This window comes from Triturus cristatus, chromosome 3_1 (genome assembly GCF_964204655.1).
Source record: "Triturus cristatus chromosome 3_1, aTriCri1.1, whole genome shotgun sequence".
NCBI lineage: Eukaryota > Metazoa > Chordata > Amphibia > Caudata > Salamandridae > Triturus > Triturus cristatus.
The window spans coordinates 1,108,659,159-1,108,686,407 of record NC_140583.1 but is presented as its reverse complement, the minus strand read 5'-3'; the positions used below and the strand labels follow the sequence as shown (position 1 = coordinate 1,108,686,407).

The following is a 27,249-nucleotide window of genomic DNA, read 5'->3' as shown; positions in this document are numbered from 1 at the left end:
GTGCCAGTAAGTGGTATTGTGTGGCTTTGTGTTGACTTTGCTGTTGAGCTGACTTCTGGAGCTGCATGTAAGCGCCATCCAAATGCTCTGTCAGTTATTTGTTTTCACACCTTTGTATGTGGATCTGGAGCTGGCTCCTAACTTTTTCTAATCAGTTGACTAGTATTTTCTCTAACATGTCTTTGCATTGTGCTAGTGAACATATCCTGTCCGAAAACTACAGCATTTCCATTGTGTTTCTTCTTCCCCCCACCCAACCCCCTTATCCGTGTTGCTTCTGTCCCACCCAACATCTCTTGACCGTGTTGCTTCTTCTCTGTTGTCAATCTTGTTTCGTCCCTTGCACCCCTACCCTTCCGCTTTCAGTGTCCATCCTCGTACGTTTATCCATAATGTCTCAGATTCAGTACAAATACAACGGTCTTATGAACAATTCATTAAAAAAAAATGTGTGCTCCACCATTACACACTTTTGCTGCTGCAGAGCGAGTAGAACACTTCTGATACTGATTTAGCGCTTCAAAAGAAAAATCAGTCCTCACATTTTCTATCCAATTGCAAAACTAGCGCTATGACATGGACAGTGCTGACCACGTCAGAGCACTTTTATTTACTTAAAATTATGTTGACCAGTAGCTGTGCTGCTGTGCATCATGGTGAAAAACATTTAAAAAATCAATTGATCACGCATAGAGAAGATCTGTTGGCTTTATCAATGCTTCTTGAGTAAGGAGATGGCCCGCAGGGCTCTTACCTCAAGATCTGACCAATCGTCAGTCAGACGTTTCCAGACTGGATCTTCTGGATGAGCGCATATCTAGTTTCCAAGGACCTGGAATTACTTGAAAGGACTTCAATAGGAGACTTGTCATCATCCGGCAATCTTTAGAACAGTGAGCATGAGTCATAGGGTGGCCCAGTTGTTATAGACACGTCCCACCCAAGATGGCCTACACGCTAGGCTTTTTGGTACTTGAGTCCCTAAGCAGAGCAAACCAGATTGGGTATGTGTGATTACATAAATATTGCAGATAAATCAGTGAATGAATAATGCGATTGGCATTACACCTCATGATTGGCTTTAAGCATGCAGTAAGTACATTAAACATGCAGACCACAACAGTGGACCCACCTGTTAATTCTGTAAGTAGCAAACTGATGACTTTTGCCACATACATGAGAAGACTGTGACTGATTAGTTCAAGGGCCCCATAAAGTGCACCTATTTATCGAAGTCGTGATGCCGCAACAGATAGTCATAGTGGTTTAAATCTTTGAGTAAGTCAAAATCTATAAGGAGCACAATAAGTGTAGGCGAGCCTTGCTGCTTTCCTTCTGAGAGGTTGTGAGGACATAAAGATGCTCCTCAGTCTTGCTGTCCCCTACTGAGGAGCGGATTCCACAGCTGATCCTGATGCCCCGAGTTACTGGGGTTGTCTGCGACACTGCAACAGATTGACGCATTAAAAGAGCCCATGCTTTGACTCTTTGGCACTCTACCCGCTCCCACTGGTTGACCACCAGTTCCGCAGAGGCCTGCAGTTGGTTCCTGCCGGTGCGTCAGCCCTCAGCACAGTATATGCCTCCTGAGCCGCTCCAGGTTAAGCTCAGACTTTTGAGCCAACTCCACGCTAGGCACCACGATTTATGCTGTTTCCAGCCACGTTGACACTGGCCTCAATGCCGCAGACACTGGAGGAGGATGCGTATCCCATTGTTTTGACTGGCTCCGAACCAAATCTATCTCAACCTCGGCTATAGTCTCGACCTGGCGCACCCAGTACAGTAAACTGTCCCTGAGAAGAGCTCTTCTTGTGAGGTGCAAACCAATGTCCTTATGGAAGTTTTACTACCTGGAAAGACCTCCTCTGAACTTTTGTTCTCATTCAATGAAGCCCTGACTAACACCCTCATGGGCACTTGGGCAAAAACCTGTTGTTAACAGATGGGTGTCACGCTGTCGCAGATCAACTCCATGTGACCCTGCCTATTTGACGCAGCATCCTACTCTTGAGAACATGGTAGTACAAGTGGGGAGAATCTGGCCTGGAAGTTTGGGAAGTGTTAAATGGTAGCGGCAGTTTCAGTTGATAACCCTTCAAGTATTGCCCGGCGGTAATCGCCTCTCATACCATTCGATAATTTACCAATGAAAGAGGCAGGCGCCGGAGACTGGAAGGCAGGAAACAAAGTTTTATTCCGTCGGAGCAGAACACATCAGATCAGACAGCAAGGTATCGTCACGAGGTGCTCTAACTGCATCTCTGAGGCCTGGCCTCTTATACACAGGTTTATGACTTTATTGCAGGTTTTATTGTACATGGCACATTCTTGAGATTACTTTGATGTATAAAAGAACGTCTTCGGAATCCCCACTTCGAACTCGTTCCCACACATATCTACAGTGGAAGTCCCCACCCCATCTACAGTAGGAGATGGCTATCACGCAGCTGGACATTCCGCCAATTCCCGGGGGTGTGTGCAACCGGCCGGGTCTCGGGGGGTAGGGGCTTTGATCCACTGTATCCCTTTGATGTGGGGTGTTTCCCTTACAGTAGGGGCAATAAACTGCATCCGCAGGGCTAGGTGATGGCCTGGGATCAGTTCGGACAATGGGGCGCAGAGGAAGGGGGTTATCAAAGAGGTGCGTGACCATATATGGGATGTCGGTCAGGCGTAGGATGTGGTTCCATGGCAGGGTCGCGCAGAAGGAGAGGGTTTATGGCCCGTGTATGAGAGAGCGGGGGTGGCCGGCGCGCGGGGAATGCTTGCAGCGCCAGGGGAACGCGCTGGCGATCGACAATGAGCGGGGGAGAGAGTGGGGTGCCTAAAATGGCGGCCGTGCGTTCGCTGTGCGTGGCGCTGGGGAGAGGCAAGATGGCGCAGATAATGTTCAGTTACAAGTTAAATTTCCACAGTCCTCCCTTTTAACATATCTCGCCAGCTTGCCTGGCCGACATTTCACCTTCTTTAACCCTCCAGCTATAATATCGTTAATGCTTTCCATACATTCCTTAAAGATACAGAGTTTTTAGGGCAGGCAGGAGTAATCTGACACATTTTTACATAGTTACATACAGTTGATAAAGTAGGCGAGGAGGTAGTACATACAAAATTACATCTGCTGCGCCGCATGTCAGGCCCAGGGATAGGAGGAAGGGAGCTCGTTGGAGCACAAATAGGATACTGTAAAGCAAAAAAAATGTTTCTGGCAACACAAGGGATATTTCGTACATTACTTAAGGCCCAGACTTCGTGTGGAAAAAATAGTCAGTACAGTCGTGTGCATGGCTGGTGTTGTATGAATGTCATTATACAAAGTTAGATTTTCTTAACTTCTCAGTGTACAGTCGGAAGTGATTGATGCAACATCATGAAAACTCGATAGGAAGATGGTTAATATAAAAAGGTGGTTGGGAGAGGATTTTCAACTTAACATGGGTTCTTCTTTCCAGTGTCCTATTATAAAGAGCCATCACTGGTAAGCTCTTATTGTTGTTCTTCTTTTGTTGGCACTGTTGAGCACCGGCGGTGGAGCTAAGGTCCAGCTCAAATCCAATTTCTCACGTGGTAGGGTGTGACCATTCGCTGTTCTCCGATCACAGTCCTGTTCCCTAACACAGTTCATCATAGGTACTTTGAGACAGGGTACCCGCTTTTTGTTCTTCTGTAGTTAGGTCAAATTCATAATCCGTATAAAGGAGGGAGAGAGAGAGAAGGGTGTGACGTGCTTTGGGATGCCGAGGGAAGAGGGGGTGGAGTGGGATCGGATCAAAAATGCAGACCAAGGAGAGCAGAATCTTCCAGCACTGGGCCCATCAATCGGGCCCGACGGGTTGGGACTTCAGGCACACTGGTCAGTGAGTAGGGGGCCTCGATGTAGCCCTTCGTTCTATCGCTTATCATCCTGATAATGGTGCCTCGTCTCACGCCCTTTTTGCTTCGTTGCTTCCCCCTTGGTCGATGCCATAGATGTTCCATGGTCTGCAGCCAGGCTGTGCGTCACGTCCAACCCCTCTCTTCCGATGGCTGCAGGTTATCTTTGAATGGGTACAAGAAACAAAAATCTTAGAGAGTTGGCAGGGAAGACATTTACATACTTCATCCTCTCTCCCAACCACCGAGTAGTTGCGGAAATGCTTTTATCGGTTGCTGGATGATCGATGTCTATTAACTCTGATGTTAGTGTGCGTGTTACTAATCTATTAATCATTGCTGTGGTGCAGGCTTCTGTGGGTGTCCCTGTCCATCGTCTGGCCTTCTAGGTGTCGATTCCTGCGCCCTAGAATCGTCGCAGGAAGCCTGACATCTGTCAACCTTCTGGTCTATTAAAAATTCGAACCGGCTTCTCCGGTAGATGCTCGTTCATTTCAACACAAGTTTTGTTAATACACATTTTCCTCCGAGGACTGCTAAGTTTATGGAAGAGTGCGAGGTGCTACTGTCATGGGTTCACGAGTATCCTATTTCGGGGAGGAACATAAGCTAAACATTATTCTTGCTGGAGACAATAGGTAACCCTTATCAGTTTAGGCGATGTATTTTTTTAGAGAATAAGGTCATCAGCTGTTTCGTTCTAAATACTCTGAGACGGCTAGTATAGGGCTGGGGTTATTTTGGGAGAACGGGGTGCTTTAGACATTCTATTTCGGGGCAATTGGTCGGGGGTAATTCTAGGTGGTGGAGATGGTGTCTTCTAAAAACAAAAACCACTGACATATAGCCCCCGCGATGAGGGCCAGATTGGGAGACATCAGTCGTCTTACCTGTCCTTTCTTTCCCAGCCATTAAGCTCAACATTTGCAGAAAGGAGAGGTAGTAACGTGGTAAAGTATGGTCGTTTTGTTTCTGTCAATTTGTTCGAACACCACCGTGTTTCAGGCCAATTATACACTTATCGAAGAGGTATGTGTCGTTAATTTATTCAAAAAGAAAAAGGGCAAGAGAGCCTTTAGTGAGGGAGGGGAGAGAGAGAGAGAGAGAGATAGAGAGAGAGAGAGAGAGAGAGAGAGAGAGAGAGAGATAGATGTGCATCAAGTAGGCTATTTGGCATACGTACGGTACAAAACGAGAGAGAGAGAGAGACATGGGTATGATAATAGGCCACTTGGTGCACACACAACATGGAGTAGCATGGGTCTGTTCTATGTAGGAAAACACAAGCGGGGAAAAGACATAAATTCGGTGATCACGCACACACAAATGCCGGATAGGGTGTGACAGTACATGCATCAAGCGCAGAGACTTAAGACGGAGACTCAGGGCTACGTTGAGTATGGGGACCTCTCCTTTCCTGTCCTCTTTCCTAAGCATGCTGCGTATTTTCAGTATTTTTGTAGTTTTTCTTGGGGGGGGAATGTTGGACCTTTTACTCTCCTCCCTTTGATCGATGGACGAGCACTTCAATCATACGGTGACGCTCTCTTCAAGTGACCCAAGCATGGAATGCATACACAGTCATACCGTATAATCGTAGCACATACGCACAGTCATATCATACAGTTTTTCATGTTCCCAATGGTGGTCTGCACTTTACGCACTACCCCACAACGTTTGTCTATGTTTTTCCTGATATCGAACGCGGTGCGGTCCATGTCCACTCCATTCTTCAGTCGGAACTTCGTCGTGACCTATAGAGGGGAGAAAAGAGGGGAGGGGATGTGCAGGATTCAAAGTACCTTAGCGCGCGTAGACACGAAAAAGTTTTACTTACCACGTACCAGGCTGGCCGCAGGAGTGGGTAATACCACAGACCTATTATTCTTTTTGTCCGAGGCAAAGATGCTCTATTTCATTCATCTCCTAAATTCGGGTTCCCTGGTCGCGCATGCCTTTCTCAATCGGTCGTGTATTATGGTGTAAGATATCATACCTTGCGTTCGGCCTACACCTTAAGCTACAGCTGACCATCGATTTGACAACTCTTGGAAAAGGACAGGTGTGATGGGTACAAATTCCGTTAATGCAGACCCCATTTGCCTGAATCTTTTTGATTATCTATATTCTTTTGCTTGGGAGTAACAATCATTTATTCAAAAGAAAAACCTTTGCCAATTTAGATGATTTGTCATGACATTGATTCCGTAATTCCTTTTTAGAAGCCCTTTATTTAAAACAATATCAGTATACAAATACGGGCCTACAACCGCTATAGGCCGGCCACGGCGTGAGAGGCGTCGAGTATCATGAGCAATACTACTTCAGCATAAAATCGGTTCCCTCCCCGCCCCCCCCCCCCCCCCCCGACCATCATGTGTGGAGGCATCGCATACATATCTCTTTTTAACACAAATGCCACGTGACTGGAATGCCACAAGGAGTTGTAGGCCTCTCCTACATCTGCGCCATTTTGGGGCCAGTGTACAGTCTGAGTCTTTCCATGAATTAGCTGTTGGACCAGAATTCCTTTCGGTAGTTCGAGAACTTTCGTTAGCGTCAGCTTTGCGTCAGCATGGCGTCACCGCGATCTTGTAGCAATGCCATGGTTCGTTCTTGGGGCGGGGCAGCAGGCGGGTTCTTCCGCCGACAGCTTGAATCAGTCTTTCTCACTGCACCAAGCAGAGGCAAGGTGGCTGCCGTCCGGTGCAAAGAATGATGGCGGCGGTTTGTCCTTACCGGAAGTCCGCGGGAGTCGAGTGCCAATGACTCCAGCAGATTCTGCAAAGCTGAGGGGAGCGTTTTGTCAAGGGTGGGGCCCACGCCCAAGCAGACAAGCTTTCGAGTCCAAAATTGTCTCACGGTGGGCTAGGCCTGGATCCGAAGAACCGACCGCCGGAGTCCAAAGGCAGCAGTAGCAGCAGCTCTTCGGTACAGTCACCGGAGAGGGGCCAGCAGCAGCAACGACAGCAGTTCGGATGGTATCGCCACCGGGGTTGGTCCAGTAGCAGCGACAGCAGCAGTTTGGATGGTATCGCCACCGGGGTGGGTCCCCGATTACTCGGCTGCGGGGGCCCACTCCTCGCGTCGGGCGCTAGTGGCAATCCTGGTGAACCCGTGCTTGGGTGGTTGTCCGGCAGTCGAGTGCAGGGGCGCCAACTCAGCCGAACGGCGAATGAAGTGGTTGGGGTGCCCTCATCTGCTGGTGAGCCTCCACCTGGGGAGGCGGGGGAAGCCCGTCCGCGTCGCTTCCCCCTGCCAGGGCACCCTTCGTTATTGAAGGAAGAAGAAGAAAATGGGAAGATCCGCACGGCGTGGCAGACTCCGCCTTGGCGCTGCCAGAGCTTCGGCGCTTCGTGCAGCCTCCGGCCTATTCGCACAGTCGTCCGCCACTGATGTCAATGGATTTTTACATGGCTTTTATAGCCCAAAACCGACTAAAAGGACCGCCCAAAACAGGCCAATGTTGCAACTTCGAGGAAGGAGAGGCGAGGACGGTGTCACGTGGACGTGGATGCTTTGGGATGCAGGTTGCAGCAGACCGTCATGTAAATAGTTGTTTAAAACGTGTTTTAACCTGTTTATCCTGTTGGTGTGTTTGTTATACCTATAAGTTATTAAAATGTTATAACTATACCACTTCGTTGGAGTGTTCGTACATATTTGCAATCTGGCGACGAGCACAAGGATGCTACTGCGTAATTAGGAGAAATAACATAGCCCAATTGTGCGCGATCTAGCCCTAGTTCGGTGACGTCGATGGTGGGTATCAGCAGGCTTCCGTTTGTGCAGGATTTGGTCATGCTTATTGGGCGGGGTGGGTAGTAGGGCAGACATGTTTAGGTAGCGAGAGCGATGGAGTCGGGCTACCTCGTGGCCGTCTCGACCGTGAGCTTGGCTCCTTCCCTTAGTTCCATATATCCCACAAAGGGCTATTTCCTAGCATTACTTTAGTTTTGTAGGGTCAAAAAGGATTCTACCAGTGGCCACTGACTCTCGGGGTCCCCCTTTGTATATTTTATGCCATAGCTTGCTATAAACTACGGCGATTAGTTTGTATTTTAGTGAACATGTCCTTATTAGGGGTGCCTTCCAGAGGAGCTGGATGGTCCACCTCTAATAAGCGGTCCGGGCAGAACCAACTACCAATCAGTGGGGAGAAGATAGGCATGACGGGTTTCAATGGGGACAAAAGTCAGCACTACCTATCTTTTCACTGCTTGCAAAGACTAGACAGAATATCTCTATTCCTCGTTATTTGTAAGCAGAGAATACCTCCAGAGAACCAATATCGAACAACTAGTGTTCGGACAATCAATCAATCAATCAATGGGGAGATAAAGATAGGCACGACGGGTTACAACGGGGACAAAAGTCTGCGTTACCTACCCTTCACTATTTGCAAAGACTAGACAGAATATTTCTATTCTACGTTATTTGCAAACAGAGAATATCTCAGAGAGCACTATTCTTCAAAACAATCCATGTTCGGACAATCAATCAGTGGGGAGATAAAGATAGGCACGACTGGTTTCAACGGGGACAAAAGTCTGCGTTACCTACCCTTCACTATCTGCAAAGGGAGAGAGAGAGAGTATTTCTACTCCTCCCCGTTTGTAGACAGCGAATATCTCAAAGAGAACAATCAATGAGCAATACTAGTATTTCAAAACTTCAAACAATCAATCAATTATTTCGCAATTTGTCGTGTATCACGACCTTACCCGGACCGCGTGGACAGTTTCTCGTCTTCCGCCTCCAGCGCCCGATCGTCCTCTACTCTCCGTATTTGCCGCGGCACTCCTGATGGTTCCCAGTCAGGACCGTAGATCACTCGAGAGAGGTCTGCTCGGAACCAGTGAAGTTCGGATGATCGGCTGCCAGACGAGGGTCTATTGGGCAGGAGCTCTCCCGATCGTTGCAGTCGTTCACTCTGTCGTCAGGACCTCTCCCACTGGATCCACGTGTCTCTGATGGGCCCCACGCTTGGGACGCCAATTGTTAAATGGTAGCGGCAGTTTCAGTTGATAACCCTTCAAGTATTGCCCGGCGGTAATCGCCTCTCATACCATTCGATAATTTACCAATGAAAGAGGCAGGCGCCGGAGACTGGAAGGCAGGAAACAAAGTTTTATTCCGTCGGAGCAGAACACATCAGATCAGACAGCAAGGTATCGTCACAAGGTGCTCTAACTGCATCTCTGAGGCCTGGCCTCTTATACACAGGTTTATGACTTTATTGCAGGTTTTATTGTACATGGCACATTCTTGAGATTACTTTGATGTATAAAAGAACGTCTTCGGAATCCCCACTTCGAACTCGTTCCCACACATATCTACAGTGGAAGTCCCCACCCCATCTACAGTCGGAGATGGCTATCACGCAGCTGGACATTCCGCCAATTCCCGGGGGTGTGTGCAACCGGCCGGGTCTCAGGGGGTAGGGGCTTTGATCCACTGTATCCCTTTGATGTGGGGTGTTTCCCTTACAGTAGGGGCAATAAACTGCATCCGCAGGGCTAGGTGATGGCCTGGGATCAGTTCGGACAATGGGGCGCAGAGGAAGGGGGTTATCAAAGAGGTGCGTGACCATATATGGGATGTCGGTCAGGCGTAGGATGTGGTTCCATGGCAGGGTCGCGCAGAAGGAGAGGGTTTATGGCCCGTGTATGAGAGAGCGGGGGTGGCCGGCGCGCGGGGAATGCTTGCAGCGCCAGGGGAACGCGCTGGCGATCGACAATGAGCGGGGGAGAGAGTGGGGTGCCTAAAATGGCGGCCGTGCGTTCGCTGTGCGTGGCGCTGGGGAGAGGCAAGATGGCGCAGATAATGTTCAGTTACAAGTTAAATTTCCACAGAAGCACTGTTCCCACTGAAGCAGGGTCAAGATTGATTTGGCTATGACTGGGTTCAATCTAAGGTGGTATGGTGGGTGAAAAACAGTTGATTGGATGCGGCCCGAGGGATTGCCTACGGCTGAGAATTCAAGCATTCCATTAGTCACCTTGATCCACTGGCTTTTCTGCTGATGTTCTAGCTTTGCTCATGGACATACCTTTTGACGAGTCTCACATTTTTTGGCGAGAAGGCAGACTCCACCCTCGAATTTCAAGAAAATTGAGCCACTGCGCGCTACCGGTCTCTCCACTAAACGTGAACAGCCCAAGCAGCATGATGCGCTGAGCTCCTCTCCCAAGACTTTCCAAATATGAACTGGGAGTGACTTTAACTAAACTTATTGGCAGCAAATCATTAAGCGCAATTTATACAGCTGACCCTGCCTTTCAAGTTTACATACACCTGATATTCTCACGCTCGTACCTTCAGCGAATTAATCTGGGTGAGCTCGTCTACCCTCAGCTGTTTTCTGAAGCCCTCAATTGCTCTTCTTTGCGCTACGAATAATTGCATCAATTCAGCTTGCTCACCCGTTATATGTCCTGATGATGATCTCGAACAGTTGAGATCGAAACGCCGTTGACCCTTTACAACAAAACTCTTCCTATTCTATAAAGTTGCTTGAGGAGTTTTACACTATTGTTGTCAATGCGATGCTGTTATTTTAAACTTCACCATCACTCTGCACGTCACGCCTTTTTCACTTATTGTGTGAGCACCTGAATTCTATTGTTGTGGAAATAAATGTTTCACATGAACTGACTTATGTCCCTATGTACATTATTCATTTTTTTGCTCCTTTAAAATAATTAATCTTCAACTCTCTAACCATAAGTGCTCTCCTTAGGATCACTTTATTATTGGACCTTTTGGCCACACCCGAACCATGTTTTTTTTACCGCACCTGTCTCTCCACAGCAAGTTTCTCCAATGAGTAGCTTGTGAGCTACTGGCACACCCTTAAGGCAGTATCCCCAACAATTTTTACCCATTCAAAGCATCGCTTAGATTTCCACCTGCAAGCATCATCAACGATCACCTCCTCAACAGCAGGCATCTTTAAGGGTCTTGGTTAGGGAGTCCATCAGTCAACGCTTAACGACCGCAAAACTCCCAGTCCCCAGGTCTCTTGCAGCCACCTTCAAGCTACTTTAGGTTGCCCTTAACAGCACATGACCACCATACGGGAGGCACAATCAGTCATTTTCTCCATGGGTGGTAACCCATAGTATCTGGCAGGTGGTGCCTTCAGATAATCCAACGGCACTAGGCCTTGTCGTTCCTCTCCATTCAACCGCATCTTCAGCCCACATCAGAGCATCTTCCGGAGGACCATTTGCCCATTTTGTTGCAGGGATTTCAGGCTTTTTTGGAGAAAGGAACTATAGAGCGGGCCCTGGCCTCAGAGATCAGAACTGCGTGTTACTCCTGTTATGTAAAAGGGAGGTTGCCTCGGTCCTATTTTAGATATCAACATCTCAGTTTCTTCCTGCAAAAGAACAAGTTTAGTACTAGCACGCTGACCCATGTTCTATATGCCCTCGATCCAGGAAACTGGATGGTAGCGCTGGTAATGCAGGATGCCTAGTTCCATGTTCCCGTCCTGCAGGCCCAAAGGCCTTAACTGCAGTTCAAGGTGAGCCAGGAGCATTTTAAGTTTGTGTTGCTCCCCTTTGGCCTCACCAGTGCCCCCCTCAGGTGTTCACAAAGTGGATGGTGGTGGTAGCCGCATACCGCATATTCAGAGGCCGGGGTTACCACACTTCTACACTTCTCATACCTCGATGACCGGCTGTTGAAGGCAGGCTTACCATAGTCCATCATGGATCACTTCCTGGCAACGTCAAATCTCCTAATCTCACTGGGGTTCATGATCAAAGTGCAAAGTCATACCAAACATTTTCACGTAGGATCCCTTTTACCCAACCTGGTTACGGTGCACTTTCAGGCCACCGCACGAGAGCAATGAGTCCAGGACTTTCGGCTATGATCCTGATGGTTCAGCCTCGGTCCTGGGTTTCATTGAGGGTGGCTTGGAGGCTTCTTGTCCTCTTAGCCTTCTGCATCCTACTGGTTGACTATGCCAGATGGCACATGCGAGCTCTGCAATTGGATTTGAAGTCTCAGTGGGCCCAGTAGCAAAGGAACTTGTCTGATTCCATTCAGGTTTCAGAAAAGAATTCACAGGATTCAGTCGTGGCTGCTCACCCACAACTGGACCAGGGCACACTCCTCTCCCTAACCCACCCTGAGCTGACGGTGGTGATGGACTCGTCACCTGTGGTTTATTTAGAGGTCATTTGGGAGAGGTGGAGATCAGAGGATTCTGGTTTCCACCAGAGATCCATCTCCACATCAACCTGCATCCATTCACTTGCTGTTGAGAGCCTTCCTGCCGACTATCGAGGGGAAGCTGGTTTAGGTCCTCGCATACGACACCACCACTCTGTGGTATTGCCATAGGCAGGTCAGAGTGACGTCCTGGACTTTGTTCTAGGAGGCGCTGTGCCTCTTAAACGGGCTCAGTCATCAGGGAACTTTCCCTGATCGTTCACCACCTGACCAGATCTTTAAACGCCAGGGACTCCTAGTGAATCATGATTGGCAGTTTCATCCGAAGGTGGTGGAGGGCGGTTTCCCAGCAGTGGAGGGCACCCTGGACCGAGCTCTTTGATACTGCTGGGAATGTTCAGTGTCGGCGCTTTTGAGTGGAGGATGCGTCTACTATATGCCTTTCCACAGCTAAGTCTCCTGCCCTGAGTTTTGGAGATCAGGAGTGACCGACTCAAATCATCCTAGTGGCCCGAATTGGGTGAGGAGAGTGTGGTGTCCGTAACTCCTGGGCATGATAGTTTGCTCTCTCTCAAGGGGCCGCTTTGAGAGTATCTTCTGGTGCAGCAGCAGCATCCACCCAGACCGCCTAATCTCCACCACAATGCCTGGAGATTTGAGTGGCAGCAGTGGCTCACATTCGCACTCCCTCCTAAAAGTTTGGATTTCATCCTTGCAGCCAGGCAGACTTGTGGCCTGATGTGACTCCTGTAGTAAGGGCTAAGCTGTCTAATGTTTTGCTGTTCATTTTGTCTGTGGCCCAACAAGGACTTGCAGTGGGCATGGTTAAAGATTATCTGTTGACCCTTCCGGCTTTTTTTGCATCTGCGTCTAACCGTCCTTATTCAAATAACCTATTATGATTTGATTTCTTATAGGCTTGACCCCCATGTTTCCTCCTAACCCAATTGTGATGCAATAGTGGCTCCTTAATTTCATCTCAACTTTCCTTATGTGTACCCATTTTGAGCCATTGCATAGCTGTCCTCTACGTCTCCTTACCCTGAAGACGGTTTTTCTCATTGTGATAACCTCAGCTCTTTGTCTGAGTAGGCTTTATCACTCCAGCCACCCAACACTATATAATATCTGGACAATTGATGGAGAGGACTTAAAGGGCATATTTGCTGAAAGTTGTGACTTCCTTTCACATCAGACTCCCATCACTCTTCCGACGTAGTTTGCCATACTCACACCCCTAAGGAGGAGGATAGACTCAATCGGTTTGACTGCAAAAGAGCGCTCAGCTTCTATACAATCATACCGAAGACCATTTTCTCTATGATCAGCTGTTGTGGGGTTTTATGAGGGTAATAAAGGCATTGAACTGCAGAGGAGGACTTTGTCCAGTTGGCTAGTCCTCTGCATTAAAATCTGCTAAACAATAGCCAAGAAGCAGCCCCCAGAAGGATTGAGGGCCTCTTCCACCAGGACTAATGCTGCTACCACTGTTTTAGCCTGTGAGGTGCCTGTTCTGGACAGTTGTCATGCAGCAACATTGGTATCAGTGCACACGTCCACAAAACACCACTGCCTTGACAACCAGGACTTATAGGAAGGACCTTTTTCGTGCAGGTCCTTTTGTTCTGAGTAATTCCACAGACCCAGCACTTGGGGAGGTACCTCTTTGAAATCTATTGTAAGGTAGAGGAATCTGCGGTTAAATATCCATCAAAAGAACAAGCTGCTTACTTTTGGTGAAGTTCTTTCTGATGGATACTGGTATGTAACTGCAGAATCCTCACTGCCGTCCCACCTCTCTGTTCTGAGGAATGCACTTTTTCCATCTCAAAATGTCCAAATTACAGATCTAGAAACTGACATGAATAATTAATTTTTGGTTTTGGTCTCCTGGTCTAACGGCGTGGACGATGTCAAGAAAGAAGCTGTAACATCTGGGATGAACCCAAGTCACTGCGGAGCCACATGACTCCACTTACCAGTGTGCAAGGGCTATGTTGAAAAATCTTCCAGATACAGTCTGGTGTCTGTGGATATTCTAAAGGTGTGGAATTTATGGTTAGATTGAGAATTCACCAGAAGGAGCGCAGTTTGGCTGAGCACTGAACAAAAATTCAAGATTTGCAGGTGTCCCTACATTTTCATACATTTGTATGTCTAGTGAGAGTTCATTAGGTCAATGTATGTTCATTTGTGTAGACTTATTACCACTATACAATTCTTTAGCACCTTGGTAAAATCGTATCTGCTCTGATTACATATTGTACACACAAGGAGATGATGGACGGAGCGTGACACTTTTCAGACACTCACCCCAGTCAGAGATCTGGGTTGAATGCATCATCATTCTTTAGCTCACTTTGCCACCTCAGTTCCGATCCAGCTATATGCAAATCAGTCTTGACCCTGAGCCTCATGGGAACAGTCCAGCCCGAATTGCCAAGCCAGGTCTTTCCTGAACTGGAAACAAGCATCCTGGGACCGGTTTCTGGGTAACACCCTTCATCAGCCAGGCTAGCTTGAATCCAGGCTGCACTGTTCCCTTTGGGTGCAGGGTCAAGACTGATTTGCATATGGCTGGGTCCAAACTGGAATGGCATGGTGAGCAAACAAACAATGGATTTAGGCCCAGATCTCTGTACTGGGGTGAATGTATGACCTTGTTCTGCATTCTGTCTATCAATTGTTGTTTTTGCATGATTACATATTTCAACATCACTTTCAGATACAACAGCTTCAGAATAAGCTATGTTTGTAGCATGAGCTAAGGTTATATCACTCTTCAGTCTTAAATGATCCTTCAGTAATTTGGTTATCCATCAAGATGTTAATATTAAGCGTGGCTTTTTCCTGTGTATTAGTATTAAATGTTTGGGCATAACTATGTTTTTATTATATTGCAATCACTTTTCCTCTAAACTTCGTTCATTTTGTTGAGATTTTAACTTGTGTAAAGAAAAAAACTCAGTTTGAAGACATCCTAGCTGGTCAAAAGATAACACTCATGATGAAGAAAGTGATGTCTCGTGGGTCTACTTAAACTTGTCGCTGCCTCTCTTCCCCGATAAATGTCCTTCTTAGGTAAAAGTTTCTAACTGTTAGTGGTACCTGTCGTCAGTTAGAGCATCGACTTAATCCCCTTCTGCAGCATGTTGCAGCGTTCTTGTGAGCGCCTAACTCCAGCTCCGGTATTGTTTGTCTCCGGGTATACCAGATGCAATTGGTAGTACTACTGTCACATCTTTCTTTGCCAACATCCTAGTTGGTAAACCATCATCCAATTTTTGTCAATCCTAGACTTGCTATGAGGGCCTCGCATGCCTTCTGCACCAGCTCTGCCTATAAGTTGATATATATTTTGGAAGGAGTGCGTTAACTGTATAGTCTGTTTTAGTCGTAACTGAAGCATTTAGACACCCATTCCTTCTTGTAAGAGGATAAATGTGTTTTGTTCGGTGCATATAGTGTAGAGGAAAGCCGTACATCCTCTGGGTTTTCATAACTCCTTGACAGTTTTACATTTTGTTGAAACTTTCTCTTTCCAGCTGCTTGACAGGAAGTCGAAACTGATATATCCTGTTGGCAAAAATTAATTCTTAGTCTCCGGTTCTCTCAACAAGAGGTACTTTTATTGTCACTAGTACTCTTGCTTAAGAAATCTAGTGGATCCTTGTAAGCAAGGCTCTTGGCTGAAGATGTGAACAACATCAGGGTTAAGTCTGGGCATTGGTGTTTGTAGTCCCCTTTTTTGGGCAGGTTTTTAATGGCGGTTCCTCAGTCGGAGTGGAAGAGCATCCCACCCCTCCCCCCCACACACTGCTGTAGAAAAAGTGAAAAATAAAATGGTAATGAATAATTTTATTTCCATTTTATTTTTTACTCTGGGGAACTGAGTGTGCGGGCAAGGCAGTGCGTCATTGCTGCTTTTTGGCAGCAATAAGGAGTGGTCACTTCGGTTTGAAGTACGCATATAGGTTTGGCGGGCTATCTCACTATGGCCACCCTGACATACGCAATTCAAACCCCCAATGCAGCTGTCCTAGACAACTGGGTTGGAGTACAGGCACAGGCCTCTAGTGCCTTTTAGAGCATTGAGGCAGTCTGCTCCAGCCAATCCAGATGCTTCTCATGCTGCTTCACAGTAAGAGCAGGATCTGGATTGGCTAAGGTAGTTGGCTGGGTGACGTCACCGCTCGCTCGGAGTCTGGAGCCAGGTACTGGAGAGCATCAAGGACATGCTGCAGGATAAGGTAAGTAACTTTTTTTTTATAAACAAATTTTATTGTGTCAAAAGTCAAGCACAATGCAGAGTTCCTTAACAAAGGAAACATCTGCCACATTATACATTGCAAAGTATTGTCATTGTCATTTAGTTTATACATTATCATAATTATAGTTATGTAAAACAAGACAACATGAACCTAACGACCCCCCCTGCACTATCCCACTACTGCGTTGCCACCACATCGCCCACCATAACAAATGAATTACATCACTATGTTGTTGGTTCCTCACCCTATAAGCCTGCATGACTATCCTGATGAGGAGGGGAGCTCCCACTCCAACACCTCTGCAACACCTCTGCAAGACAAGCCAGAACTCCTCGCCAGAATCTTGTGAGTGCTGTGCAATGCCAAATCGTATGTATGAGGGATCTCTCCTCTCGACCACACCATAAGCACATTGGGGATGACACTAGACCCACCCTCCTCAACCTCAACTTGGTATAGTATACCCAGTGTAGGTATTTAAATTGGATAAGACGCAGCCGCATTGCTATCGGTGCCTCCCGAGGGGATACCAGTGCCTACATCCAATCTTCTCCATCTATTGGGCCAAGATCACCCACCCATGTTTCTCTAAGTTTGTCTAATGTAGTAGAGCTATTTGTCACCAGGGACTGATACATTTTTGAGATTTTATGGTCCTGTAAATAACCCATAAACACCATTGCTTCAATAGGACTAAATTCGTGGACGGCCTCTATCCTTGAAATGCTAGGATAAATGGCGTGCCTAAATTGGAGGCATTTATAAAATTGAGTTTTTTTTCTTCTGATACTTTTGCTGGAAGTCTTGGAAGGATTTCAGCAAAGAGCCTTGCATCACATCTCCTAGTGTAGAGATTGCTATAATGTCCCATCCGGGTAGGGCAGCCAGCTGTGGCATTCGACCATTATGCCACAGTGGGGTTTCCCCAGTCAGCTTGTCCCACCACCCCATCTTACGCAGGGACTGTTTCCACGCCTGAAATACTACCTTCGTGGCCGGCAGTAGAGAGTTGTGCAGGGTCGCCGAGTACAATATGGTATGGAGGGTAGACTCTCCCATGCACCTTCGCTTCACTGCATATGCAGGGTCTTTCCTATCCCATACCACCATTCATTTAGTACTAGCAGGTGCGATGCCATATAGTACGATTGGACATCTGATGTAGTCAACCCCCCACAGTACGTTGAGTGAAAGCACGTCCGCAACGCAGCTCTAGACGCCCGCCCACAGAAATTGGCCCAATGCCGCGTTAACTTGGCAAAACCACTTAGGGAGAACAGGGTATGGATGATTCTGCAATTGGTAGAGGAGACGCGGCCACAATACCATTTTAAAAATGGCCGATCTGCCATAAATGGAGAGGGGCATGTACGACCAAGTTTTCATCTCCTCGCGTACCCACACTCATATCAAGACAATATTTCTGTCTCATGACACACTTGGCAAATCCGACTGGAAAACTCCGATATTTCAATCCCTCCGTAGTCACCTGTACTGCCGATGCCCAAGGCCCCAGTCCTGCCGTTCCCCCCAAGCACCCACATGGTGGATTTATGGGGTTTCATGAATAGACCTGAGGACTCCCCAAAAACTTGCATGATACGGAGCAGCCTCAGTCCAGTCTTGTTGATATCGGTTAAAAAGAATAGGACATCATCGGCATATAATGCGATGCGGTCCCAGAGCCCATGTGCCCACTCAAAGCCTGCTACCTGTGCGTCCATCCGTACCCATGCCTCCAGGGGCTCCATTGCCAAGGCAAAAAGATATGGCGACTAGGGACACCCCAGGCGGGTACCCCTTCCAATTGAAAATGTGAAGGAGGTGGATCCTGCAACATACACTGATGCTGTAAGGTCTGAATACAGCAATTTAAATATGACAAATCACTGACCCATATTAAGGCGGTCTAGGAGTACAATCAGTTGTACCCAACTGTGGGAGTCAAATGCCCTATCCATATCTGCTAGCAATAGGGCAGCCTGTTCTCCTAATCCCTGGATGGTGGCTATGGCAATGTACGCTCGACGGATGTTGTGGCGTGTAGCTCTCTGGGGCATAAAGCCGGCCCGGTCAGGATGAATCAATTTCGTTATATGGGGTTGGAGGTGATTGGCCAATGCTTTGGCCAAACATCTGGCCTCTGCATTCAACAGGGAAATGGGGCGGTATGAGGCGTGTTGGTCTGGGGTGGTCCCTGTTTATGAAACACGACCACTTCCGCGTGTCTCCAGTCTCGCGGAAGGCAACCTCGGTCTCTCGTTTCATCATCAACTCTGAGGAAATGGGACCCCAATTTAGAGAAGTACTTATTAAAAAACTCGCATGGGAATCCATTGGGACCCGGCGCCTTTCCAGAATTCAAGTCCTCCAGCGCTGTGCAAAGCTCCTCCTTGCTGAGCGGGAGGTCTAGCTCTGCGCGTGCCTCATCTGAGAGGGCCCGGGGCGGTAAGTCATCTAGAAAGCGGTGTATCATGCCTTCCTGTAAAAGTTCCTTAGGGGTGTACAGCTCTGCCAAGTAACTTGCGAATCTCTCTGCTATTAGAGAGGGGTCACTGAGAGCCCTTCCATTCGGGCCTGGTATACTGTGAAGAACCTGGGGATGCAAGGCTCCCTGACAGTCTATGGAGTAGTTTGCTGGACTTCTCTCCCCATTGGTAAATCCTACTGCACCAGACTCCCTCCCTCTCCCCTGCTACTCCGCTCAAGTTCCATTATGTGGGCCTCCAATCTCTGAAGCGATTCCCTCCGGGTTTGATGCGCTGCCGCGCAAAACAAGATGTCTACTCCCTGTATGGTTGGCTTCATGACCTCCCACAGGATTTTAGCCTCTGCTACTGACCCTACGTTTGTGTCTAAGCATTGCTCGATTGCCTGCCCTATATGCTCCCGATATTCCTCACCCTGCAGACTCCAGGGGGAGAGACTCCAGCGAAACGGCTGTTACTCGGGACCCAACTGTACCATAAGAACGACTGGGGAGTGATCTGACAAACCTCTTGGGAGGATCCCTTCTGCCCTCGCTCTACTGGCGGCACCAGACGGTACGAATTTATAATCAAGGCGGGAGTAGGAATCCTGCGTCGTCGAGCGATAAGTGTAACCCTGCTCTTCACCATGTAACTGCCGCCAGGGATCAGCTGAGCCCAACCCCGTCACCAGGGAGTTCAGTTTGGTAGCTCAACAAGTGCCCACAACAGCAGCAGGGGGAGGGGGGGCATATACACAGCCCAATTCCACCTGTTCCTCATAAATGGTGCCCCTAACAAATCCATATCTCCCATGAGTGTCTGTCCATGCCTTAGTGTATTTGTATGGGACCCTGCGATGGATTCGAATCGCAACCCCACGAGACCCCCTAGTGAAACCAGAGTGGAACACTTGAATATAGCCATATCTAAGGAGACTGCGCTTTTGTTCCCATTAAGTGCATCTCCTGAAGCATCAGGATGTCTGCACGATAGCGGGATTATAGCCCCTCTTTTTACTTTGTTTAGTGGTCCTCTGATGTTCCAACTCACTATCCGGAGATCCCCGGCCTCGGTTCGCACCCTATCGATTGAAACTGCCATCAGTGGATCCCGGGACTTTGGTATGTGGGACAATTATCATCCAGTGTGCGAGTAGTGGCCATGTATAGCAGTAACACAGTGCAAACATACATTTGTTCCCCAACTTACCCCCCAACTCCCCCCTATACCTCAAAACTGCTGAAGTATCTGTCGCGGCACAGGTGGCTTGCGGACCCCAATGGGAGTCCCCCAGCCATCCCCGCCAGTGGTTCTCCAATAACCAGCCCATCTTCAGCGGGTGTTCTCCTTGACTAGTGAGAGTCTGACAAAGGTACTAGCCCTCCCCTCTTGCTTCACCGGTCTTAGCAGTTGACACCAACAGTCACCTGTCCGGGGGAGACCTAGAATGGCTATGAGGCCGAAGTCCCCTGTTGGGGCACCGACGTGGAAGTGTTAGGATCGCTACAGGATTTAGATCGTCACCTTGATCTTCTGTTTCCTTTAACTTTAGGCTTGGGTGGTTTACTGACATCACTGGACGATGAATCGGATTCGATCCGGGGTGGCGTGTGGGACCGAATCTTCACTGTCTCGTCTGTCCAGGTGAAGACGTCCTCAGGTGACTCGAATAAAAGCTTGCGTGATTGGTATGCCACCCTCAGTCTGGCGGGGTACAGCAAGGCATAGGGAAGTTTAAGTTCACGAAGGTGGGCCTTGGCTGCCATGATTGAGTGTCGCTTCTGTTGGACTAGCCGTGTATAGTCTGGAAATACTAGGATGCGGGTGGTGTTGTAAGTCAGGGGCTCTTTAGTTCTGGCATGCTTTAAGATCGTGTCTCTGTCATGATAATTTAAGATCTTTGCCATGACAGGCCTCGGTCTGGCTCCCGGAGGCGGCTTCTGCATCAAGGCCCTGTCAACAATGAAACAGCGGGGCAGCAATTCGGGGAGAAGCCAGTTCGTAAGCCACTGAGTCAGGAACCGTTCTATGTACCCCCCCCCCACCCCCCCCCTCTCCCTTCACATCCTTCAGGGAATCCTACAAACCGTAGATTGTTTCTCCTGGCTCTCCCTTCCGCATCTCCCACCCGCAATGCCAGGCCTCTGGTGACCACCTCTGAGATCCTGGTCTCCGTCTCTGTAATATGCTCCACCGCATTCCGTAGATTTTGCCTAATAAGCATGACGTCGGAGCCCACTGCTCCAATCTTCGCATCCAAGGCGTCCCTAGACTGTGTGATTGCCGCCATAAGAGCTGCAGTGTCCGGCATGCCTCCAGTTGCGTCTCCTTGTTTGACTGCCGAGGCTCCCTCTCCGGTGTAACGGTCCAATGTACTTTGTTTTGCGGACCCTGCCGCCGTTTTGTCTTTCCTCATGTTGCACTTCGGACACTAGTCCCTCTAGATGGTGGGTCTGTAACCCCCGAGTCGGACTCCCAGGACGGCCAGCGCTTGTAAATCCTACAGCGTGTGGATCTTCCCTTCTTGACTTTTCCACAGTCTATATTCGTTTCTGCACAAGATCTCCCAGGATATCAGGACTCTGGCTGAAACCTCTTGCTCACAAGCCGCACTGAGTTCTTACCCGGCCGCTTCCGCAGACAGTTAATTTTTCTTTCTTTGATTATTTTAAAGTGTTTTAATGTAAGTATATAATGGAAGTGTGTTTTAAAGCATGTATCGTCTCACCGTATATTTGTCACTAACCGCCACTACAGTTGTTGGCGATTGTTTAAAGATTTGAAAATCTCAAAGAAGGCTTTCCTGCCACTAGGAGCATGTTTCTCTAAAGGTATGTATTATTTTTGGGTTTGAGACCAACAGGAATATTGTAATTAGCAGTATTGCGCTGCTCCAAGTGTGCAGCCATCTTATTCCATTAACGAGATGCCTTTTTGCACAACAAGAAATAGTATTACTATTAAATATTGATGATTTGTTACATGGGAATGGTCATCTGACGAAACCTATATATTTCTTTTTTTAGTTGGCCCACCATACTGCCTTCATCTACGTGTCAAGTTCTACTCCTCTGAACCAAACAATCTTCGGGAAGAGCTGACAAGGTACTTCTTTGAACCAAATGCTGGTTTCAGAAATGTTGGTCATATGCTGTTTGGGGTCAAACCGGGACCTACCTGGAGCCATTTTACAGTTCTCAGCTCCCTACTGTTTTACTGAGATTGATACCGGGCTAGCAAAGACCAATGTGCCCACTCCGTCTTTTGTACAGAGTCCTGAAACACTGAACACCGCTGTGTCAATGACAGTCTTGGGCAGGCCAGAACCACAATATTGTAGAATATGTGCCATATCGCGTGGACCCCTTCATCTAGAGTTTCCACAAGCACGAAGGATGCCATATTGGGAGATTAGTAAATAATTCTGTTTATTGGATTCTGGTAAGGAAGTGAGTGGAGCCTGAATCCTCTGAGGTCAGTCTGGTTGGAGTAGAAGAGAGCTGCCGTCCATTTGTGAATCAAGACTTGAGCCCCACCTTATTTATTTGAATGATGATGGGTTTGACTCATGTAGCAGTATATGAGAAATGGGTCTTAAATAACATGGGATAGATCAATTGGATGAGTTAATATGAACATAGAACTGATTTTTTTTAAAAGCCTTATTCAATGTATTGGCCTTTCTTTAGAGTTTGCACTAAAATAGGAAACGACGAGATTACATGACTAGTAAATGAGACAATTGAACAGGGCATAACTGGTTGCCTCACTGGCAAAACTCTACCTTGTTATTTACGTTGTTTAAAGAGAGACTACATCCGACGAGCGAAAGTTTCCATGTGTCATGACTCAGCACACATGTGAACAAATGAAGGTGCACTAAAGGGCGCAATTAGGGTAGGGCTGGTATTGAAGTAAAAAATGTGCAACTGCTGTTTGCCTTGCTGTGTCAAACTGATTATCTTACCTGCTATTTAACAATTGTCTTGCCCAAAATCAGTTCCCAAAAAGTCTGCTGAACGCATAAGCAAATAGGTGTTTTTTTGTTTTTTATAAAATAACAAAAGGGTGCTACATTTGACTGTCGTTTTTGTAGCAGTGCAATTTATTGTTAAAGTACTTAATTTTTCTAGTTAACTAGTGTTGGTTGTCAATCGTATTTCCAGATCAGCAGGAATGTGTTTGTTCATTGGTCTGTAAAGATTGCAATTCTGAATTGCATTGATCTGTTGATCATTTTTGTGAACTCCATAAGCTCTTGCAGACCGTATAGGGTGATGGGAAATGATGAAAGGAAGAGTAACTGGACGTTCGCGAGGTAACAAATGTCATCTAGTTACTGCATCCCCAGCTCACATTTCAGTGCTTGTGAGAAGGATATGGCCATGAAAAGATCTGTTGGGGTGGAGGTTGAGTTCTTCATAGTTTTTGACGGATTTACTCTTATTGGATAATAATTCTATTTCTGTATTGGTGTAGTATGTAGAATAAAGTGGTGGCAAACAGGTTGAATTTAAAGGAGTTGATTGCATTGGTTATTCATTTGGGTAGAAGAGGAAAGATGCAGGAGATATTACATTTATTTTGCCTTTGATGCTTCGTGGGAAAGTGCCATTGATATTCAGATTAACAAAGTTTAAATCTCTGTCATTGGAAGGACTTGGTCTTCCTTTGCATTCTAGATTCGGTTTCATAAACAGTACCAAGACTTTGAGCTGTTTCAGGCAGGCTATTCATCTATCTGTCATTGGCAACAATGTCTCCTCTCTAGCAGGAAAGCGAAGTCTCGCAGGAGTATCCAGGGAGATATTAGAAGGATGCTCTAGAAAAAAAACAACGTTGCAGGGAAGGTCTAAGGTATTATGGAGTAGCATCGGTGACACTAAAAGTTTTAAAGCTGAATTTCAAGCATTCGGTTAATTCCTTCACCAGAAAGACCAGAAACAGCAGAGACATAAAGGCACTCACAGAGAACAAAATAGCCCAATTGAGGGAACATTTTAGAAGTGCCTAATTTAGGTATGTTTCTGAAATGAGACTGTTGGACCGCTATAGAGAGGTTGGGGAATATTTTTAAGTGGACTAGGATGAAGGCTGAATTTCCTAGACAATACATTCGTGGTGATTGAAAGAGTGGATGAGGCTCTACAGATGGGCAGCATAATTAATACGTAACGAGGGTATGGAGGAACCACAATTATATATTTGGTTATTCTGAAGTTGGCAGACCACAAGGGATAAGCCAAACGGGACAAAGTGATGGAATGCATGCCCTCTCATTAGGAGCTTGCAGCATCCTTGCTCAGTCCCTCCATGCACACTAGCAAGTTGCGGAGTACCAGAGGAAAGACAGGCCAGTGTATTTTGGCACACTTTAATAGAATTTGAAATAGAGGTGTTTGGTGACAACCTTAGTTGTCAGCCGTCTGATGAAGATATGTGCGCTAATGCAAGCTAAATCAAATTTCCTATGGTTTATTAAACCTGTTTAGAAAAATCCACAAGGCATAGTTTCAAAATGTGGAGAGCAACCACATTGAGGCTTTGCTTTTTTATTAATATGTTTAGAAGTCAAATAAGCAGACAATCATTAAGTTAGGTAAACCTGTTTGTGAACTAATATTTGTAGTGCAAAAGATGGATGACATGAACAATTGGCAGAGGGCCACAAGGTTCATATTGTGAACTGAGAGTAACCGTCGCTCTTGTTGGGCTTGGTGCGCTTTAGAAAGGGATATTTACCTAACATAATCTCAGTACAAGATGCCTAGAAAGGAACAGATCGATTAGAAATTGTAAATCGGGTTTGTAAGTTTCTTGGCAGGACTGAAGCGAATAAATAAGTGTCTGCTAATCAGTGCATCTTTGCCACATATGCTTGGCTGTCCCCCAAAAATTTTATTTGTAAAGGGAATCTTTGGCTTTAATACGCTATTGTTTCTGGCCAAGGCATGATTTGTGAGGCTTCCCAGTTCATCACTACATTGGAGGCTTTCGAAAAATTGGGAACAGGAGCTGTTCCATTCAGGTGTGAATTTGATGAGGGATCATAAAAGGGTACTAGATTTATCCGAAGCAGACGATTCACAAATAACTCCATGGTTCTCCAGAATCATTTTCCAAGAGCCTTAAACCTGTTTTGGTGCTCTGGATTACATGCTCAGCCCCTGCCCTTCTATCATATTTCAATCTCATTCGGATGGATACATAAAGTGTCTCCTTATGTCGTCGGGCTCAAAGATTCCAAAGCCTAGGAAACCAGCCTTCCTTTAAACCAGCCAACCTCAACTCGAAAATCCTAGGGTATCGTTGCAGAAATGAAAAAGCTGAAAAGATTATTTCATTAAATGTTGGTCTTTTGAGGATGAGTTAATGCTGAAAAGTTATGTGGACTTTAGAGGAGTACAAAACAGGTGAAACCAAAAGATTGGCGCAGGACCTGCTGCTCCTCTGGTTGAAAGAGTAGACAAAGGTATATTCCGATTTACTTTCAGTATATAAAGCAGCGGCTACAAGCAGGGTAAATATAGAGACCGTCATGCAGAATAAATGCCAAGGACCCAAGCACACAGGATGAGATGGAAGTAGTAATTGTTGAACCGTGTGACCCAGAGAACAAGATATCACTGTACCATCTCAGAAAAAATAGCAATAGAAACTATCTTGAGAAGTGTAGCCTGCAATTTAGAAGAGTATAGAGATAATTACTCTGGCTGTGCAGAGCAACATCTATGGCTGGACTGTACGATTATCACCACAGCTAGCAGTGATCTGGTAATAGGCGAGATTTGGCACCATAAGCAGAAGGGTATGAACAACTGTGAGAGCAGCCAGCTCTGCGACCTTGCCTGCAAAGTATGACTCTGGTAATTTGGTCTAAATGGCCCAATTTCTTTACAGGAAAGAACAAAGCAAAGAGGGAGAACACTGATTTAGAAAGGAAGGCAATACCCAACAGCTACTATAAAGTTGGATTTTACATAGGCTGTAGTCCGACAACAGGAAAACATTCACAATTTACAACTAAGCATTGGCAAAGCCGCTACGTCTCGCATGTGCAAGAACTTTTGTGTTTTAGCCCTGTTTAACACCAGTGTGGCTGCTGTCCAGCATGGCTAACAGTTAGTAGCGTAGAGTTGTGTGGAGTGTCGTGGCGAGAGTAGAGTGTGAGAGTAGAAGGGCTCAGATTGTAGTAGAGTGTCAGACTAGAGTAGTCTCATGGAGTGGCATAGAGTTCCATGGAGTGGTGCAGAGTAGAGTGACTTACAGGGTTTTGGGTAGAGTAGAGTGGAGTAGAGTGTTGTAGAGTTTAGAGGCGTGGAATGGAGGGGTGAAGTAATGGAGCAGTATGTCGTAGAATAGAGTGGAATTAAGTGGCATGAAGGGAGTTGCATAGAATGTAGTAGAGTGTCAGAGTGGAGTAGAGCATCATGGAGTGTAGTGTTGTGGAGTGTTGTAGAGTGGCATAAAGTACAGTGGTGCAGAATAGATTGGCGTAGAGTGCATTGGGGTAAAGTGAATTGGTTTTGAGTAAAGTGGCGTAGAGTGCAGTGGGGTAGTCGAGTGGTGCAGAGTAGACTGAAGCAGGGTAGAGTCTAAAGGTGTAATGTGTAGGGGTGTAGAGTGCATAGGCATAGAGTGCAGTATAGTGGTGTAGGTAAACAGCGTTTACAACGCTGCCATTAACACGCAGTGCTTTTACAACGCGGTTGTTACAACGGCCGCGTTGTTAGAGCGCAATACCTTTACATTGCAAGTCATTATATCGACTTGCGGTACGGGGAGCAGTAAACTAAGGATTAGTATAATTAACTATTCCAACACCTTCCCTACTGTTGCACACGCTGGAGTTGGAATAGTAAATTATACTTGTTGGAAAACGAGGCAGCATCTGTGAGGCCTGCACAAATAACATGACTACATTTGTCCTTCACAGGGAACCAAACACCCAATTGTAGTGCCTGACTTTTAGAGGGTAGCGTTGCAGAGCAGTCTGAGGCTTACTCAAGGGAGGTGGTGTGGGCTAGTAATCGCCATTTGCAGGTGCACAAAAATAACACTCAATAATTGATTGTCCAGTCTGTACTTTGCTTTATAAAAGTAAGAGTACATTTATTACATACACACACTACTCAGTACTATGCACCAATTTACAAATATACATAAGCTGTTGGAATGACTTTGTGACATTGCATACATCTCCACCCCTCCCGCAAAGGGGGGGTGGGGTCTAGTACCGCCACTCCCATGTATGCACATCAACTTGCCCCCAATGCAGATAGTTGAACATAACCTGGAGTGAGGGCCCTGCACACTGGCACCATCCCAGTGGCGACCCACCCCATTACCTCAACAAGCATTAAAAATGGGTAAACCTGGGGGGCGTGGCCTGCAGCTGCAGAAGATGGCCGCAACCTAGTGCGGCTCCGGAGCCCTGAGCACGA

The 27,249-nt window shown here is 46.8% G+C and overlaps 1 protein-coding gene across 2 annotated transcripts in view; it reads left to right on the top strand.

Annotated features, from left to right (window-relative positions):
- Positions 1-27,249, top strand: part of EPB41L5 (erythrocyte membrane protein band 4.1 like 5) — an 851,839-nt gene that overhangs the window by 284,747 nt on the left and 539,843 nt on the right. For both annotated transcript variants that reach the window (XM_085645978.1, XM_085645979.1), the window contains exon 5: positions 21,832-21,910. In XM_085645978.1, the coding sequence (XP_085502104.1) occupies positions 21,832-21,910 (79 nt within the window). The remainder of the gene's footprint in view (positions 1-21,831; positions 21,911-27,249) is intronic.